At 45.3% G+C, this 17311-nt stretch overlaps 1 protein-coding gene across 1 annotated transcript in view; it reads left to right on the top strand.

The window, feature by feature from the left end:
• Positions 1 to 4052: 4052 nt before the first annotated feature.
• neurl1aa (neuralized E3 ubiquitin protein ligase 1Aa) overlaps positions 4053 to 17311 on the top strand; it is a 29367-nt gene continuing 16108 nt past the window's right edge. Inside the window, 3 exon segments of the mRNA XM_062448255.1 lie at positions 4053 to 4305; positions 10628 to 10884; positions 11122 to 11443. Of these exon segments, the coding sequence (XP_062304239.1) occupies positions 4272 to 4305; positions 10628 to 10884; positions 11122 to 11443 (613 nt within the window). The 5' untranslated portion in view covers positions 4053 to 4271.

The following is a 17311-nucleotide window of genomic DNA, read 5'->3' as shown; positions in this document are numbered from 1 at the left end:
GTCTACTATTTCACTGAAGTATTAGCATCATGACATTAGCCTGTGTTGCCCGGGCAACACATACTACAGTGGTCTATGATGTAGCGTTATCTGTTTTCAATCGTTAAAATAAACATTCTTCACATATACATTTTCGTTGTAGGATTTATTCTGACATTAGTAAACGATTTGTTGGTGAAATTATACAGAAATATCAGTTGTAAAAATGTCATTCAAAAACAGACCCCTGTGCAACCGACGCAAGCAAGCACACCCTACAATTTCCCCAGAAATTGTACCCTCTCTAGTTTTGTTTGCGTTTTTTCTCTGTTTGTTTATTTGTTTGCGAATGTCGGGTTTTAGGGAGAAATCTGATGTGTGTTCAAGTGTGTGTGTGTGTGTGTGTTTTGAGAGGGAGCAGGTGAGAGATTATGAGTGTGTGTTGATGCGTGTGTCCGCGAAAGCCCACGTGATCGCGATACCCTGCTGTCGTAGACAGTGGTTGTCGTGGAAACCTGGGATCGGACTGGTCTCCAGCTGCCAGGGTGAGAGTGAAGGATGATGGGAACTGGAGAGCAGAGGACAGTTCATGTATTCTAAACGCTAGCTTCAGGCCAGCAGAGATGTCTGGCCTGGATCGATACACATGTTCTAAGTTTGGCACTGTAGACTCAGCCAAGTCAGTAGAGTTGTACTGTATGAAGATTCACAGATGACACACAAACACAAAATAAATTGGAAGGCCTACAATATGGCTCGGACATTGATTCATTCGAAAATAGATTGATGTTCATCATATATATATATATATGTTTTTTTTTTGTTTTTTTTTTGTTTCTACATCTAGAGACTTTTCCAAACTGTTTCCAAGGACGACTTCCCAGATGGTGTTGGTCTAACAAACCATCTGGCAAGTCAGGTTACCAGACCCTGCCAGGTGACAGACCTAGCCTGTTAGACCCAGTAAACAAGAACACGCCTGTCAATCAAATGTGTACGCGTCGTCTCACTATGTAACCTAGGTTACACAAACAGGTGATGATTCTCTCAACGCACCAAACCTATCAGGTTGCCTTGTGGCTCCATCATGTCACTGTCAACGAATGCTTGGTTTTCAAAAGTAGTTTCCATTTCAACTTCTCATTAAACGCTGTCAGTTAACACTACCCTGAGCAAGCACAATCCCACTATCTCCTAGATAATGAAAAGAGGAAGCAGCCAATTAAAAGCAACAGAGTAGATAAGTCTTGCTGTGAGCATGCATTTTATTATACATCTTTATTGTACAGATACGAACCCATGGGCAAGTAAGGAGCAATAAATGCCATACAAAATGTGTTTTATGGTCCAAAAGCAGATGTATAGGATCCCTGGATAAATAAGAATCCCATAAACCTCCCCCACAGCCTGTAGCATGTGCGACACAAACAAGGGTCCGTCGTAAATCCTTAAAAGTAGTTTTTTTTTGTGTGTGCATGGTTTGGCAATGACACAGGCAAGCTGAGCCTAAACAGTTCTTGTGCATAACCTTTCCCCAAATTGTGATTGTAAGGCCGAACAAGAACATCTGTTGAATTCTGCCTCTCTTGTGGTTAAGGCAAGGGTGTCCACTAACGTCAACACAATGTGGAGTATATTAGCGTCGCACATAAAGAAATTAAAAATTAATAAAAGACTATTTCTGTTGGATCGACATATTGTATGAACTGTGCCATGACCAGTTGCATTGGCCCTGAACCAAACACACTTTTATTTATTTGACTGAGAGTTATGTAATGCAACTTGCATCTGGATTCACAAAAACCGAACTTTAGAGGCTTAGTCATGAGTCAAGAGAAAACACTTCTGGCCTAAGACGCTCTCTCTTTCCTTTCTCTCTCTCTCTCTCTCTCTCTCTCTCTCTCTCTTCTCTCTCTCTCTCTCTCTCTCTCTCTCTCTCTCTCTCTCTCTCTCTCTCTCTCTCTCTCTCTGTCTCTGTCTCTCTCTCTCTTCTCTCTCTCTCTCTGTCTCTGTCTCTCTCTCTCTCTCTGTCTCTCTCTGTCTCTGTCTCTCTCTCTCTCTGTCTCTCTCTCTCTCTCTCTCTCTGTCTCTCTCTCTGTCTCTGTCTCTCTCTGTCTTTCTTTCAAAGCGAGATGACATGACAGCTGCGTGTGCATGCCATGAAAAACAGGAAGTGAGATATACCGTTCAAATGGGAAGTGATGCAGTCTGGTATGTACAATGGTATGTTGCTCAAAGAATGCAAGGAAGGGACAGCAAGTAAGGACCATGTGCAACAAACTTTCCCCCGTCGGTGTCTCTACAGGACACCAGGACTACCCGCAGGTGAACCTAAGCCTGATGTCAGCCTTGAGTCTATTATTGGGAGTCAGCTGGCATCCTGCCAACCAAGTCTCCTTTTATTCTGCCTCACGCGAAGCTGTAGGCCGAGCTAACGTAACGCTGTTACGTCATTGTCTTGCTATACTGAGTAGATGACCTGAAGTACTAAGCCGACACCTGGTCGTGTATGAATTGATCCTTCAGGACTGGTGTTCTGAAGCAGGACTGTACCAGAGCAGCCCTGTGTACTAGTGAGTCCAACAAATACACGCCATTGTATTGTTGACCTTATAAGCCATTGGTGATATGCTAACTGTAAGGGATTAGTATCATATACTATTATATATCGGATACTGGGGTCAGAATACATGGGCCAATAGTATTGAGAATCCTCATCTCACACCTCACACTTAGTATTGTTGCCCTGGAAACTGTCCTCACCACATGGCCATTCATCAGTAGCGGCAAACCCCCCCTATGTTCCACAGACAGTTAGCAGAGTGGTTTCGCTTCAAATGTGTGTGCCATGTGTGAGTGCATTGCCTAATCTACACAACCAAACCTTGGATTTGCGGTCCTGATTTCCTTTTGATCAAAGTCACTGTCTTGCCCTTGTGTTTGTTATGATTACATGGTCATAATCATTAAAAGTGAAAGGAGAAATGGTAAAAACGTAAATATTATTTCCAGAGGGCTACATTGGTACTGTTTTCAACACAAACAGGAAACCCCAACAGCTTAGCTCACAAGCTGTTTTACACTAGGCAATGCGTCCATTGCACAAAAACATTTTCAAACAGCAATCGCAACCATTTATCAGTTTCACCCCTCTACTTGCATCATCAGGATTGTAACAGTTAAGTGTCCACGTTCAATATCTCCTGGTCATTTACTCTGCCTGAGCTCTGTAGGTTCTTGTGAGTAAAAGTAAACAGTGCCATCATCAAAGATGGATGGGTCTTGAGGTCACTATGGTTACCTGATGACAGCTCGGGTCAGTGGCGTAGGAAGGGGGTCACCTGGTGTGTTTGCCAGGGGCCTGAGGCTCACGGGGAAGTAGGGACTTGAGGCGAAAGACAGAGTGGTGAGAGTAAAGAATGTGACCGCCCGCTCTCTGGAGGCTCAGGATCCAAACATAGCCCCGGTCCACTCTTCCTCTTCCTCTGACTATATGAGACACACACACACACTCACACACTCTCACACACACACACTCTCACACACACACTCTCACACACACACACACACTCTCACACACACACACACACACACTCACACACACTCACACACACACACACTCTCACACACACACACACACACTCACACATGCTTGCAGATCCATGCGTGTACGGGGAAAGTTGCACGCTGGTTTCGCTCTCTGACCTCATTTTCTCTAAGTCACTCGCTCAACATCTCTTTCATTGTCTCTTGTTCTCTCTCCCTCCTGAGCTCCTACTGCCCCCCCCCCCTCCTCCCCAACACACACACACCAACACACACAAGACACACCATACATAATATACATTTAAATACACACACACTCACTGATAATGTATGTAATAACACTTCCACATAACAGATTAAAAGACATGAGTTGAATGTCCTGACCACAGACCGGTCAGATTTGCCACCACTCTTACTCAAACCAATGCTGTATGCTGATTCTGAAGGAGGGCGGCACCGATGGTGTTAACCGCGCCTGCCTTGACTCCACCTTTTATGTAAATGTGTGCGAGTGTGAGCGCTGAGAGATTGGTGAATGGGGGGAGTAGCCTTCGGTGCTTCGCTCAACGCTCAGGGAGGTGTGAGTTGGTTTGTGGAGCGCTGTGTTTATATCTGTATTGGGGGGACGAAACGTCCGTTTCTGGTTGTGGATGTGCCATCATGTCCTCTTCGTTGGAGTGTGGACCAAGAGTGTGTCAATAACCTTTTAAAGCCAGCGATAAGGAGACTTTTTTTGGAATTGAGTCATGGGTGGACAGATAACGCGAAATTCCTTGTATGGTAAGGAAATGTAAAAACGTTTCGGCTTTATGTCTTTTCTTGATCCGTTTTTATGAGAAATATTTTTTTTTATTGCAATGCAATTCCATGCGTAACGTTTGAAATCACAGTCAATTGATGGTTTAGTTGTCGCGTAAATAACGCTTGCATATAGGTAGGCTACTGTTTGGCCCACCCATATCATTTCTCAGAGCTGTCCCAATGCAGTTAATTATATATAATTCATTCATTTGTATGCACATTAATTGGTTCTGGGTTTTTGAGTATGAAGGTTTCAAACACCGAATATATACCGTGGTCTAAGCGAAAGCTTGCGGTTTAAAGGAGAGATCCTAAACTCTCTTTGGATCAAAACTAGCTATACAGGTTACCTGTTCAGGCAGTTGTTTTTGTGAAGTCGGCTAAGTTGCGGGGCTTTCCCCGAGTAGGGTAAATGTTCCAGTTGCGTAGCGGGATATCCCTCTCTTGGATTGTTTAATATACACAAAGTGTGCAGCTGCGCTGTAACCCTGCCAAAACAAATCAATAAATCAATTAGTGTATATAGGCTATGGCAGTCCATTCCGTAGCCCCATCTATTCCCAAACTCCCAGTAAAAAGCTCTGATGCACAACATAAAATTGTCTGCACATGCAAGTAGCTGGCACAGTGTCAGTTCATAGATAAAAAGATCTGCATGGAGCATGTTCCACAACATTCACACACTCGCCGTGCATTGAATCATTGCACTTTTCTCAAACGACATATACCGCCGAGTTGTATCCGTGCGACAGGGCATGCGCGGCACCTGTGGTGCCCTGTAAACAGGTACAGTACCCCTCAGATCGGCTTAGTGACGTCCAGCTGAGTCTCATGCTGCCTTGCAGGCCCTTCTCTGACCACCTGATGCTGCGTTCTAATTAAAGCCCATAGATTAATCCAATTAGCTGAAGAGGGACAGACAGGGACAGCGGTAGGGCCGGGCCGAGTAGCTGACAACCTCACCAGGATCAAGGTCACGTTGAGCCTCGGTGAGAGAGGTCTCTGGGGGTTTGGGCTATGAACTCCGCTCAGGGCCTGCACACTTGGTCGGACATTATGTTCATGTATGAAATGTAGAAGGTGAATGCGAATGTAATGTCACGTTATAGAACATTGACTTGGTTGACAAGGTTAGAGAACTTCTGTTGTTACGCATACAGCATAGTCTTTATGTCTCTGTGAAGGAGCAGTTATTCTACTTTATGACAGTTACTAAGCCGTCAGTGCCAGTTTAGTTGTAAAGGCAAATCTTCAAAGTTGACTTTAATTAGTTTAAATCTCTCATATGATGGTAACCCTTAATGCCTTGATAATAACTCATTAATACATCCTAAATGAATTAAACATTGTATGAAGTGTTCCACTGGGTGGTTGCAGGGATAGGTCACTGTTCTGTTGGCCTGTACTGCATTCAGCAGTATGTTAGATGAATATGTCTGTGGTTTTGGGAGCTTGATTACGTAATTGAGTTTTCTACTGAATGTGTGGGAGCACTTGTTGATTCTCTCTCTCTCTCTCTCTCTCTCTCTCTCTCTCTCTCTCTCTCTCTCTCTCTCTCTCTCTCTCTCTCTCTCTCTCTCTATGAGAGTGAACATAACCACCGTTATTTTGGTCCTGAATCGGGCCCAGTCTCCAAGTTCGACTCTTCGTACTGCTAATTTTGTAGTCATGGGACTGCAATGTATTCAGTTATAGAGCCTGGAAAGAATTATTGAAAAACAATCTAATATTTCCAGAAAAAAAACTGTGGCGTCCATGTGATAGTGTTTTTATGTGGTGGGTTACTGTCTCATGACTTCTGTACAATACAATAAGTAGTAGGCCCAATGAAGAAGAAAGAGAAGAGAGAGATAAAGAGAGGGCTCCTTTTGTGTTTTGACAAGCCTGGTTGCCATGGCATGGCAGCAACATATGTCTGAGGGTCAAGTGGCCTCGGCCTGTGGCAGTCATTCCTGGTTAATATGGGTCAAGTAACGCACAGTGTGACAGTGCGCGCACACACACACATGCAATAAATACTGTATTTAGCTTGACAATATACACCCCCCTTTTTTATCATGTTCAGTTGGCAGTTTATCCTCAAGGGAGTGGCTTACATACACACAAAGACTTTGTCAGTTGAATTCTGCCATTCCTAATCATTCAATCAATCAATCAGTTACTCATAATAACAAACTTCTCCCAGTGAACTTCTCATACGCTCCTGCCAGGCGATAGAACGCAAGACATCCGATATCGTAGTCGAGTCTTACATGAAAATGATTTATTGATCAGGGTTACATAATCCCCGTCTCTAAGAGATGAATCGAAGCAGAGCGGAAGGCGTCACAGCGGCTCGTGTCAGAGCTCAGACGGCTCACTTTGCACTCCTCTGGGCGGTTACAACCTGACAGTCGTGCCTGAATTATTCATGTGATGGTGGCCGGGTTTACCTGAGGAGAGGCAGACAAGGGAAGCGAGCTGTTGTCGCCACGGTAACGCACATTTTCCCAACGGACGCAAGAAAAGCAGAAGCTGAAATGTAGGGAGTTTTTCAGTCTGTATTTGGAATCGGTTCCCACAGCCCCCCACCCCCCATGTGAGGCAGTGTTGCCAGTCTAGGCGACCTATCAAGTGGAAATCAATATAGTGTTTCTTTTTCTTTGCCTAGCAACACATGTGGCCCCCATTGTTACCAGAAATGGGCGCTAGTAGCATAGTAGGTCATAGTTACAGTACAGCTGCAGGTTCTCTCTCTATCACATATAACATTTGCAAGGAACCCTATGTACCTATATACATAGACAGACGGATAGACAGACAGATAGATAAGTGTGTGTGTGCGTATGTGTGTGAGCACTGTGTTGGTGTGTCTCCCGGATTTCTGGCTCATGTCTCCAAGGATGTGTATTAAGCCGATGTTCTTTGTGTAACAACAAACCATGGGTAGCCTACCAGGCGGGCACCAGGACGTAATTGGGCCGCTCTGTTGCTCAGCGGGGGGCCTTGGATTTGGTGACAGTTGCCTAGCGCTCTCCGCTGTACTTGCCTTCTGAAAACATTGTCATGGTGATATTGTTTAGTGATCTTGTATGCTCAAATGTGATACAGTAATAGCGGCCACTGTCAATGTCATGGCAACAGCTAAGAGGAAGTGGAAATACTAAGAATCATCAGAATCTTTGATGACACCCTAAACATGTTTGTTGCTGGACGTTTTTGAGGACAATAGAGACGGGGAAACTATTGTCAGACTAGCTTCTAAACCGAAACAACTGTTGCTACCAGGAATTTGTTTAACCAAATGTCCTGAACAAATATTTGAATGATTATCTTAACTGAGGCAGCCTTATTTGCATATAAATGCTATTAGCCTACACACTACAGTTTGTGTAAATGAGAAAAACACGTGCTCGGTCCGACCCTCGCCTCACTCTTCATACGGATAAAATAATGATAGTTTAGAGGCCAGTAGTGGCCAGTTTGACAAGGCTAGCTTGGGTCTGACGCAGGGTTTTGTCACACAGTAAGCCGGTTTTCATCTGGGGGAATTGAGTCGTCTTGACTGTTGTCATTAGCGGAAGTCTGTCACACTTCAGGCTACGTGAGGAGGGAATACTTTCCTCAGTGTTTACCCATAATAAGACTTCACTGACCTTTCAGAGAATAGTCCTGCAAGGCGTTTTAATCTACAGGATAGACACTCTCTCTCTCACACACACACACATACTGTACACACACGTAATGAGGATGGCACTGTGTTGTGGGAGGCAGCTGTCAGATGGTTTAGTTAACTACCGCCATTTTAAGGCCTTTTATGTCCTGGGTCGCATTGAGGGCACCGTGGTTACTAACTTAGCTGTAGCAGAGACATGTGCTGGACCAATGTTGGGCCAGATCCTGGGTGTGACACCCTGGCCTGGACACAGTATTCCCCAACGGAGATACGCCTTTATCTTATAATGATAAAGGTCAGTTTGTGCATTTTATTTCCTTAACATTAAGAACGAATCAGCATCATCAAAAAAGCTGTTTTACAAATAAAAACTCTCGAGCATGTTGAATGATGAGAAAAGTGTGTTTTCTTATGAGGCAAGACTGTGGCGGTCTCACAGATTGTCCACAGACATCTCACAGAGAGAACCCACCTCTACAGATGGACAGGGATACTATCAGACTTTACCTTTGCATGCCTCCTGTCTGTTGCTCTGTCTGGCATTAGGACTGGACAGTGTCAGAGAAGATAAGGGCCCGGGAAAAACAAGAAAACGTTTCCCAAGCTTAACTTCACGTAGCATTGTGTGTGTGTGTGTGTGTGTGTGTGTGTGTGTGTGTGTGTGCGTGCGTGAGTGCGTGCGTGCGAGCGTGCGTGTGTGTGTGAGTGTGCGTGCGTGCGAGTGCGCGTGTGCGTGCGTGAGTGCGTGAGTGTGTGTGTGTGTGTGCGTGCGTGTGTGTATGAGAGTTACACGATATCGCTGGGGGAAAAACTTCCGGATTTCCAATAAGTTGCAACCAGGAGAAATGGTTGCTGTCCCATAATGCTTTGCTAACAAATTAAATTCAGAGAAGCAAATGTTGTCTCATGGTTTCCGAGCAAACAGTCAGCATCTATCGTCATCTAGCTCTGTTACCACGGTCTGGTCTGCAGATCCCAGTCCTTTGACGCATGGACGCAGGGTTGCTTAGGAACATGGATTCACACTTAACCTTGGTTTTCCTCCAGCAGCTGTGTCTGCCCCTCCTTTTATTTCTCTCCTCTTTTCTCTCTTTCTTTCTTTAATTTTCTCCCTCTCTATTTTTTCTCTCTCGACGATTCAGTGTTTTTGTGTCTCTCTCTGTTCAGTCCAGTTCAGAAAAGGCTTCATAGGCACAAAAAACATGCGTAAATATAGCACAAGCAACAAACTAATAACGATAACAACGATCCACCTCTTTCTCTACCTCTCTTTCCCCCTGTCTTTCAGTGCAGGATAATGCATTCAGAGCAATCTGCTTGGACCATGTGTGCCACATTCAATAAGTGCTCTCCGGTGGCCTTGGCTAAGACAAAGGACACAATGCCTAATGGAGCCTAAAGACTCGTTTTATAGGCAAAATGGAAAGCACACTGCCAGACAAACACAGGGACTAATTTGTGTGTTCATGTGTGTGTCTGTTGATATAGCCACCCGAATACTGTCTAAAGGGCTTATCGGCGCACCTCAGCATGTGATTGGTCGTCGTAACCTTTCTTTCGGTTCTCAGTGGAAAGGTTATCAGTGTGGGCGGGACTTGTAGACACTGCTCAGTGACTGTGGCCTAATAGGTTGTACCATACGATAAACACAGATTTTATCTCTCAACAGAAATAAGACTAAGAAATATAAAAAAAAAGATGCAGATTTGGTCAATTATTCTTGAGCCATGAAATCTAGACAGTTGCGTTTGTGCAGTACTGCTTCTGTAGAGTTCTGTGACTGTCTGGGGACAGATTCTCAGACGCCACCTGCTCCTTCTGTGATTGGGAAACACATTCATTCACTCTGCATCTCATTAGTAAATGCAGCACTGATGCTTGGCAACATGCAAATGAGTACATTTCAAAGTTACTGTACTAAATCCTTTGTTAAAAGAGTCTTTGTCAGCCAGCATCCAATTTTCTTGTACTGCTACAAACCTCCAATAAAGGTGACAAATGTTAGGTGAGAGTTTTACAACCTGATTGAATGAGTACGTTTTATATTCGGTTTCTCTCCAGTTTGTCAAGTGCGACACATAACTCATTAACGTGGATTATGGGTAATAAACTGTACAGCCAGCGATGCCATACCTGCCCTGTGCCAGGTCGTTTGTGCTCCAACAGACTGTAACGTCCAATCAGGTCAGATCTGGCACATATCAGCCAATCAAATCACTGGTCTTATTTCCTGGACCTAATCTGAAATTGATAGGGGTCTAAAATGCAATAAGTAAGCAGAGATGGGAAATTGGATTTCCTGCTCGGCCATTTTGGACCATTAAACAACTGCAGGCACGGACCATTTGCTTTTCACTGGACACATGATGGTTATTGTGGTTCGGCCATTATGTCTTAGAGAAGAAATATCTGATTCAATTTGGAAAGAAAGTGTGTAACTGTGGGTCTGAACCCTGGTCACATTAAGGATGTTGTGAGCTCTAGCACATAGCCGATCAGTATGCTAAAAACAAAAATCCCTTGTGTAAGCTCAGAACACACATACACTCACGCATTCACCACACCCAAGAGTTGATCATTAACGAACAAACACCCATGCATGAGAAACGCTTGACTTGCCTTGCCCTTTCTCCGTCCTCCCTCCAGACTCCATGGGGGGCCAGTTCCCCGCGGCAGCGCACCGATGCCACCACAAACCCAAGCGCCTGCTGCCCATCCAGTGTGTCGGGAGCAGCAAGACCGCCGGTCTGACCATCAGCCCCTTGCTGTTCCACCCCAACGCCAAGGGCGCCCAGATCGTCATGGACCTGGCCCAGAGGATGGTGAAGAGGCAGGCCAGCTTCTGCAACGCCATCACCTTCAGCAACAGGCCCATAGCCCTGTACGAGCAGGTCCGGCTTAAGGTGAGAGATGGGTCGTACGACAGGAGGAAAAGGATGCTTGTGATGGGCTTATGGGCTTAGAGGATAACATCACACTGAAAACATGCACCCACACACACACTTACAGACACACACACACATAATGAGATTGAACAGGTAGATCTCTTACCTTGTCGGCCGGTGCTTCCCCCTGCCTATCAGTGTCTGTTTCACATGGTTGCGATCATTCTGAACTCGGATTTCCTCCTCTTCCACCAGATCACCAAGAAGCAGTGTTGCTGGAGCGGAGCTCTGCGTTTGGGCTTCACCTCCAAGGACCCGTCCCGTATCAACCCAGACAGCCTGCCCAAGTACGCCTGCCCCGACCTGGTCTCCCAGTCAGGCTTCTGGGCCAAGGCCCTGCCCGAGGAGTTTGCCAATGAGGGCCACGTCATTGCTTTCTGGGTGGACAAGAAGGGCCGGGTCTTCTACCGGATCAACGAGTCCAGCCCCATGCTGTTCTTCAGCGGCGTCAGGACGTCCGAGCCCCTCTGGGCTCTGATCGACGTCTACGGGCTGACGCGAGGGGTGCAGCTGCTGGGTAAGATGGCGGGTGTGGGTGGACTTGGAGGGCTGGGTTTGAGAGGAAGAGTGGGTGTGGGGCTTGCTATATTATATATATATTCAGGTCATGGGTCTGACTCATGGTTTTAAGTCTGAATGAATTAAATGGGAGTTATTCTCTCACTATGTTGTTCTGCGTCTATCATAGGACCAAATCATTCAGCTAAGTGATGCATATTACTATTATTAATATATGATTATAGTATCATAGTGAAGTGGAAAGTATTCAGGCTGAATGCTAGGTCATTTAGTTCCCTCAAATTTGAGAGGCCTAGTATCTATTGTAAACATGTCTATTTTACATGAGAGCCATGGCCCTCGCTTACCCAACTTGCAGGATAGCCCGTTCCTAACTGATGGAAACAGAGATCAAAAGGCTACCTATATCTGACCAACATTTAGCCCCTGTGTTTACAACTGTGCGGCAAGATCCATTAAATGGCAACGCCCCTGTGCATTAGCAAGGCATGCTACGTAGCTTAGCATGCGTGCCTCAAAGGCATGGCACAGGCTAGCAATGCCAAGCCTTTGATGTGGCGACGTGGCGCTTCTATGGATTATGAATGTGTCAGATCCCCAGGGTTCCAGTGCTGTCATCTCCCTCCAATCCCCACAAACCCAGCCCCCTGTTTGTGTAAAAATAGACGAGAGGTCACATGTTTTCTGTAGATAGCACATTTAGATTTCTATTGTGAGGAGTGCTGATTGACAACACAAGGCTATGTCTGGCTCAGCTAGCCATGGGGTGTGATGTTTTGCTGCCGGTGTAGGAGTGAGCAGCGATGACAACTGTGCCCTAACCTGTATTCCTCGATAGACTGATCTGTCAGTGTGGGATGTAACCACATGTCAGATAACAACATGTTATTACTGACATACCCATCATTGGGTCGTATTTCCCACCAAACCAGAAATTGCGTAACAGGGAGGGGAATAGAAATTCTTGCTGTCTTTTTTGGACATTTTCTGTCTTCCAGGGTAAAGTCAGATGGCAATGTCAAGAGTTGTGAGCGAGCCCCTTTGGTGAAACACGTGTTTTCTAGTTTGGACAGTTTGAACTCGGTGCTACGTCACTCGGGGAGTTCCCTGGCCTCTTTGTAAACTGCTCAGAGCACAGAGCTCAGATCGCGGTTCAAACAGCTCTCCCCGATCCAAATGAAGTCAATCTACCGCACTTTGTTTTCAATCAGGCCATATATAGGGCAGCCTAGAGAGCATGGGGCGGGGGCCACTGCAGGAAACCTCAGGGGCCTTCTGACTGACATCTGCCCTCACACACTGGATCTTGTTCAAGGGTGTGTAACTGTACTGCGGAGACAGATAGACAGATAGAAACACAGTTAATCATATGGGCAATCGTTATTTGTCACTTGAGAAAGGCTAGTTGTCATCATTGAACCTTTCGTTGTCTGGAAGAACCACATCAGATTAGCATTTGAGGCTTATCCTTTGTGGGGGTAGCTTCCCTGTAGCCTTCATCTGCCTTCAATCATGCACCCACTGCTTTAGAACAGACAATACATTTAGAACAAAAGCAGTTAAAACCGCTTGGTCGTGTCCCTCCACGTGAATTCAGTTGTAATCCTTTTCATGGCTTTCACTTTGGTACAGTAGCATCTTACTGTAGGAGGATTTCGATTGAAATCTCCACGCTGGAACTCTAGCCTGAGGGACGTTTCATGCGTAAGTGGTTTCGGCTCATGCACCTTAGAGTCATAATGTTTATTAGAGGGAGGCTTCCTCTGGGTTACCTTCACGCACGTTGCTTTTATTTACTTGAGAGAGAACTACACACACATCCATGCAGGTTTACACACAGACACACACACACACCTCCCAGGCAGCCATCACTTCCCATTCAAATCAATGATGCTACCTGTCCCTGAGAATTACCCTCTCTCCCTTCTGCCGGTAGATGCATTAAATAACACTTTCTATTAATGTAAGTGAATGGTTCCAGTGTGTACACGTCAAGACAGATCTGTTTTCCTGCTTGGCTCAATGCACATTGCCCTCCAGCTATACTGATCTAAAGTCAGAATGTGACCTTCGTTTCGTGTGGGAAAGGCTTGGTTGGCAAAGAGGATGGCCGATCTTAAAACTGATCTCAGATCCGAGAAGTCTTCTGACTCGAGCTTTATTTAAACAACGATCGTGTTTGTCTAGCTAACACTGCTGCCAACACTTTCTACGAATACCATTGGCTGGACAAGTGGGTCTTTAACATCAACGTTTTCTACTGGTCCACCTTCATTTGTCACTGTGAAGAAAGCGTACATTACTGTTCTTACCACTAGCTTAAGTAGCCTATGTAGCCTGCATTCTCATGCCTTTGTTGTTTATGTGTTCCACGTGTTCCATGTGTTCCACTTGTCCCACGTTCTGGAACGGTTGTTCCGTAGGTCTCCACTACAGTCAAGGCTGAAGGTGAAGAACAAAGGAAGGCCCCCTGGTTGCCTGTGGCGACAGTACGGCGGCTTCTGATGAGGTGACACACAAGGGGACATATCTATCATTTCATAGGTCATCCGATAGAAATATGTTTCGGTAGAATTACAGGTGGAGAGATGATTTGAACGTGACCACAGACACCCTCAGCAGGATAATGACCTCACCTTGTTTCTAATGGAACTGAGACAAGAAGAAATATGGGATGGATAAATCTGCCCCCCCCTCTCCCCTGCCCCCATCACACCCTATCTAAGAATCATGACATCTGCCAGTGCCTGCAGATATCAACTTGTGACCTAATCTGGCTCGATTATTAGACCTGCCTATCTGGCAGACGTTACCTGGAGCTATGAACAGCTCCATGCTAATACTAAATAGAGACTCGAAGTGACACCTGAGCATTAATGGTGAGTCATGCTACTGCTCCAGGCCTTGGGCTAGTAATGTAACCTGGCTAGGCTCCATCATCCGAGACAGAGGAATTACTGTGTGGGGCGGTGGGGTTCATATCACATAGTCATGGGCCATGGTGTTTATGAATCCGGACTGCAAGCTGATTGCTCTTATTGTGTCGTTCGACAGTCAGCTCACTCACTCACGCACGCACAAACTCACTTGCTGCACACGGAGAGCCATTTGAGACGGAGAAAGAGGTTGACCAGTTCCAGCTGTTGGGAACAGTTTGTCTGTACATGCGTGCTGTGCGTGTGCACGCTCTGGGTCCGACAGGTACCGTGTAACCCTCATCAGTTAGCACCCCTAGGTGACACCTGTGAAAACCAGGCTGACGTGAGGGCCCCCTGACACATTGAGCGAAGCCTCGGGCCAATCAGGCGCTCCGACGCCCCTCTGTAAGACTGACTCACGTTTGAGCGTTCCGGCTGTCAACTTAAACAGTCTATGCAGCGGACACCATCTGCTGTAGATCAGTTACAATGCTAGCCCCGGACAGGATTGAAGACCTCTATGTCCTGTGCAGTATTTGAGGATCTACCTCCACTGTCCATCAACACCAATAAAAAAAAAAAAAAGGTGAAGCAGAGAGCATCCAACTGTCGTTCACTCTGTGGAAGGAACGTCCTGTACGAGTCTCTGGTCGCATCACTAGGAACCTTAGGAGAACCTTAGGAGAACCTTAGGAGAACCAGAACATTAGAAGGGAGTCGCAGTGATTTGGGGCTCTGGGCCCCTTGAAACTTGTTCAAGACTGTATGGATTCAAAAAATCGAAAATAATTCCACTTGATTCCATAAATGCCCCCCCCCCCCCCCCCCCCCCTAACATTCTTTTCTCGATTTCAGTTTGAGGCATTGTTTATTTAGTGAGACAAATCACCAGTGATTGCGGAATGCGGCCTCTTGGGTTGACTGGCGAGGGCTACGTGAAAAAACCTCCCATAGGTTTTCAAACGAGCCAACGAGCTGTGAAAGTTTGACAGATAGAGAGACACGAGGGACGGGCTTCTTTGTTTACGTGTTGGTTCTTTTCTTCGCCAAAACGCCAAACAGACTCACTTTACACTGATAGACGACCGTGGATCAAAGCCTTGTTGGTTTGGCCCTCGGTGAAGACATCAGGTAAACACTGAAAGGCGAGAGGAGGGCTATGAGGATTGAATCAGGAATGATCATCTGGATCTCTTACTATTGCATTCAGAGTCAGAAAGGAGAAAAACTTCTCCTTCTCCGTCTCGTTTGTAAAGGTACCTCTCGATTGGGAGTTCAGAGTTCACAGACAATGTATGAATGTAAAAGCATGCACTTCTATATCATACAGACAGTTAATCATTACACTGAAGCAAACCCCCCCCCCCCCCCCCAAAAAAAAAAAAATATTTATATTTTATTTACGGAGCAGAAGCAGCTGTGTTGAGCAGAGCATTATTGTATTAACTGAAGTATTAATGACATATGAAATCTGGATCAAACAGGTCCGTTTGGGGGGGGGGGTTCTGGCTAGCACTAATGTGAATATGTGTTATTGCAACTGTGCAGTTGCACAACAGCAATGAGAGACAGCGTGGGGATAGAGAGAGAAAGAAAGAGAGAAGGGAGAGAAAAAGGGAAAGAAAGAAGAGAGAAAGAAAGTAAGAAGGAGGGAAAGATCATTAGCATACAGGGGAACATTCATCAAAGGCACTTAGTTCCATGTTTGTTTTGTCTCCCTATGCAAACTCCAACTGTTTTCTTTCACCCCAAGGGCAAAACAGGAAGAGTGATTACTTTGAGAGACTAATGTTTCTAATGACTAGGAGCAAAGATTTACAAAGGGACAAGGTCAGACAAGCTCTTTATGCAAACCTACATTTGCAAGTAAGAACTATTGGATTGGAAAATATCAAATATTTTGATAATGTCTATTACTGATTGAATAAAACATTAATCCATTTAAGTTATGAGCTGAATAGTGTGCAGAATATGGAACTGTTCTGCATGAAACTGAATCAGAACTTGGTGTTTTGGGAATTTTGGTTCTTGGACATTGTTTTGGAGCTACAGTTTGCAGCCAGGCTGGGTGTTTTGGGTTCAGTCTTGGGACCGCAATAACATGAAGTCATCTGGAACCTTCTACAAGCTTTGAGGAGGCCTTTCAAAACCATCCCCTGAGAGACTGTAACTCGCTACTTTCAGTAAAACTATTATTTGGTTACCTCTGCCATTTGACTAGTTTGACTTGGCTTAGCTTCTGCTAATTCCTGTTAAATAGGAGCATTTAAAGGTCCCTGACTTCAGGCAGTACCTCCAACAATAACTCCCAAAGCAGAAATGATGCTGTAACTTTGTCATTCTCTGTGTTTTCAACAGGAAATGTAGTGGTTTGGATGCATTGGAAGCACTCACAGTGAAAATACGATTATAATATACACGGTTGAACTTCTGGGCACACATGTTCAGTCACTGAATTCATTATTTGCTTAGGAGGCAGACAGGCCAAGATGACTTATTCTTATCTGATTGGTGCAGGAAGTGCATATTAGATGATCCTGGCTGTGTAGAGCGTTGACAACCTCGATGACAGCGTGGAAGAGGATCACAAGTTCAACTAGGAAAGTTCACGGTGCAGGGCCAGAGGTGTGCTGCCAAGAAATATCTCTTTGCTTCCCGAGGTGTTCGTCTTCCTGACCCGCACACGTTTTTCCTGTGTTGAAACGACGACACACGCTACTCCGTGGACTAATGATGTCCTGGATCGGGCCCGGCACTTTGACCAGCTGTGGAACATCCCTATTTAGAGACGATGCCACGCCTTGTTGAAGGGAACCGTGCCAAAGAAATAACACAATGTATCCCTGAATTATTTTTTATAAGAGGTTGTTAAGTGTCATCCCACACTTCTATCTGAATGGAACTAAAGTCTGTTAAAAGAATTAAGATCCACATACGGAAAAAATGAA

Source organism: Osmerus eperlanus, chromosome 22 (genome assembly GCF_963692335.1).
Source record: "Osmerus eperlanus chromosome 22, fOsmEpe2.1, whole genome shotgun sequence".
NCBI lineage: Eukaryota > Metazoa > Chordata > Actinopteri > Osmeriformes > Osmeridae > Osmerus > Osmerus eperlanus.
Note: the sequence above shows the minus strand (reverse complement) of the source record. Positions and strands in the feature narration are given on the sequence as shown.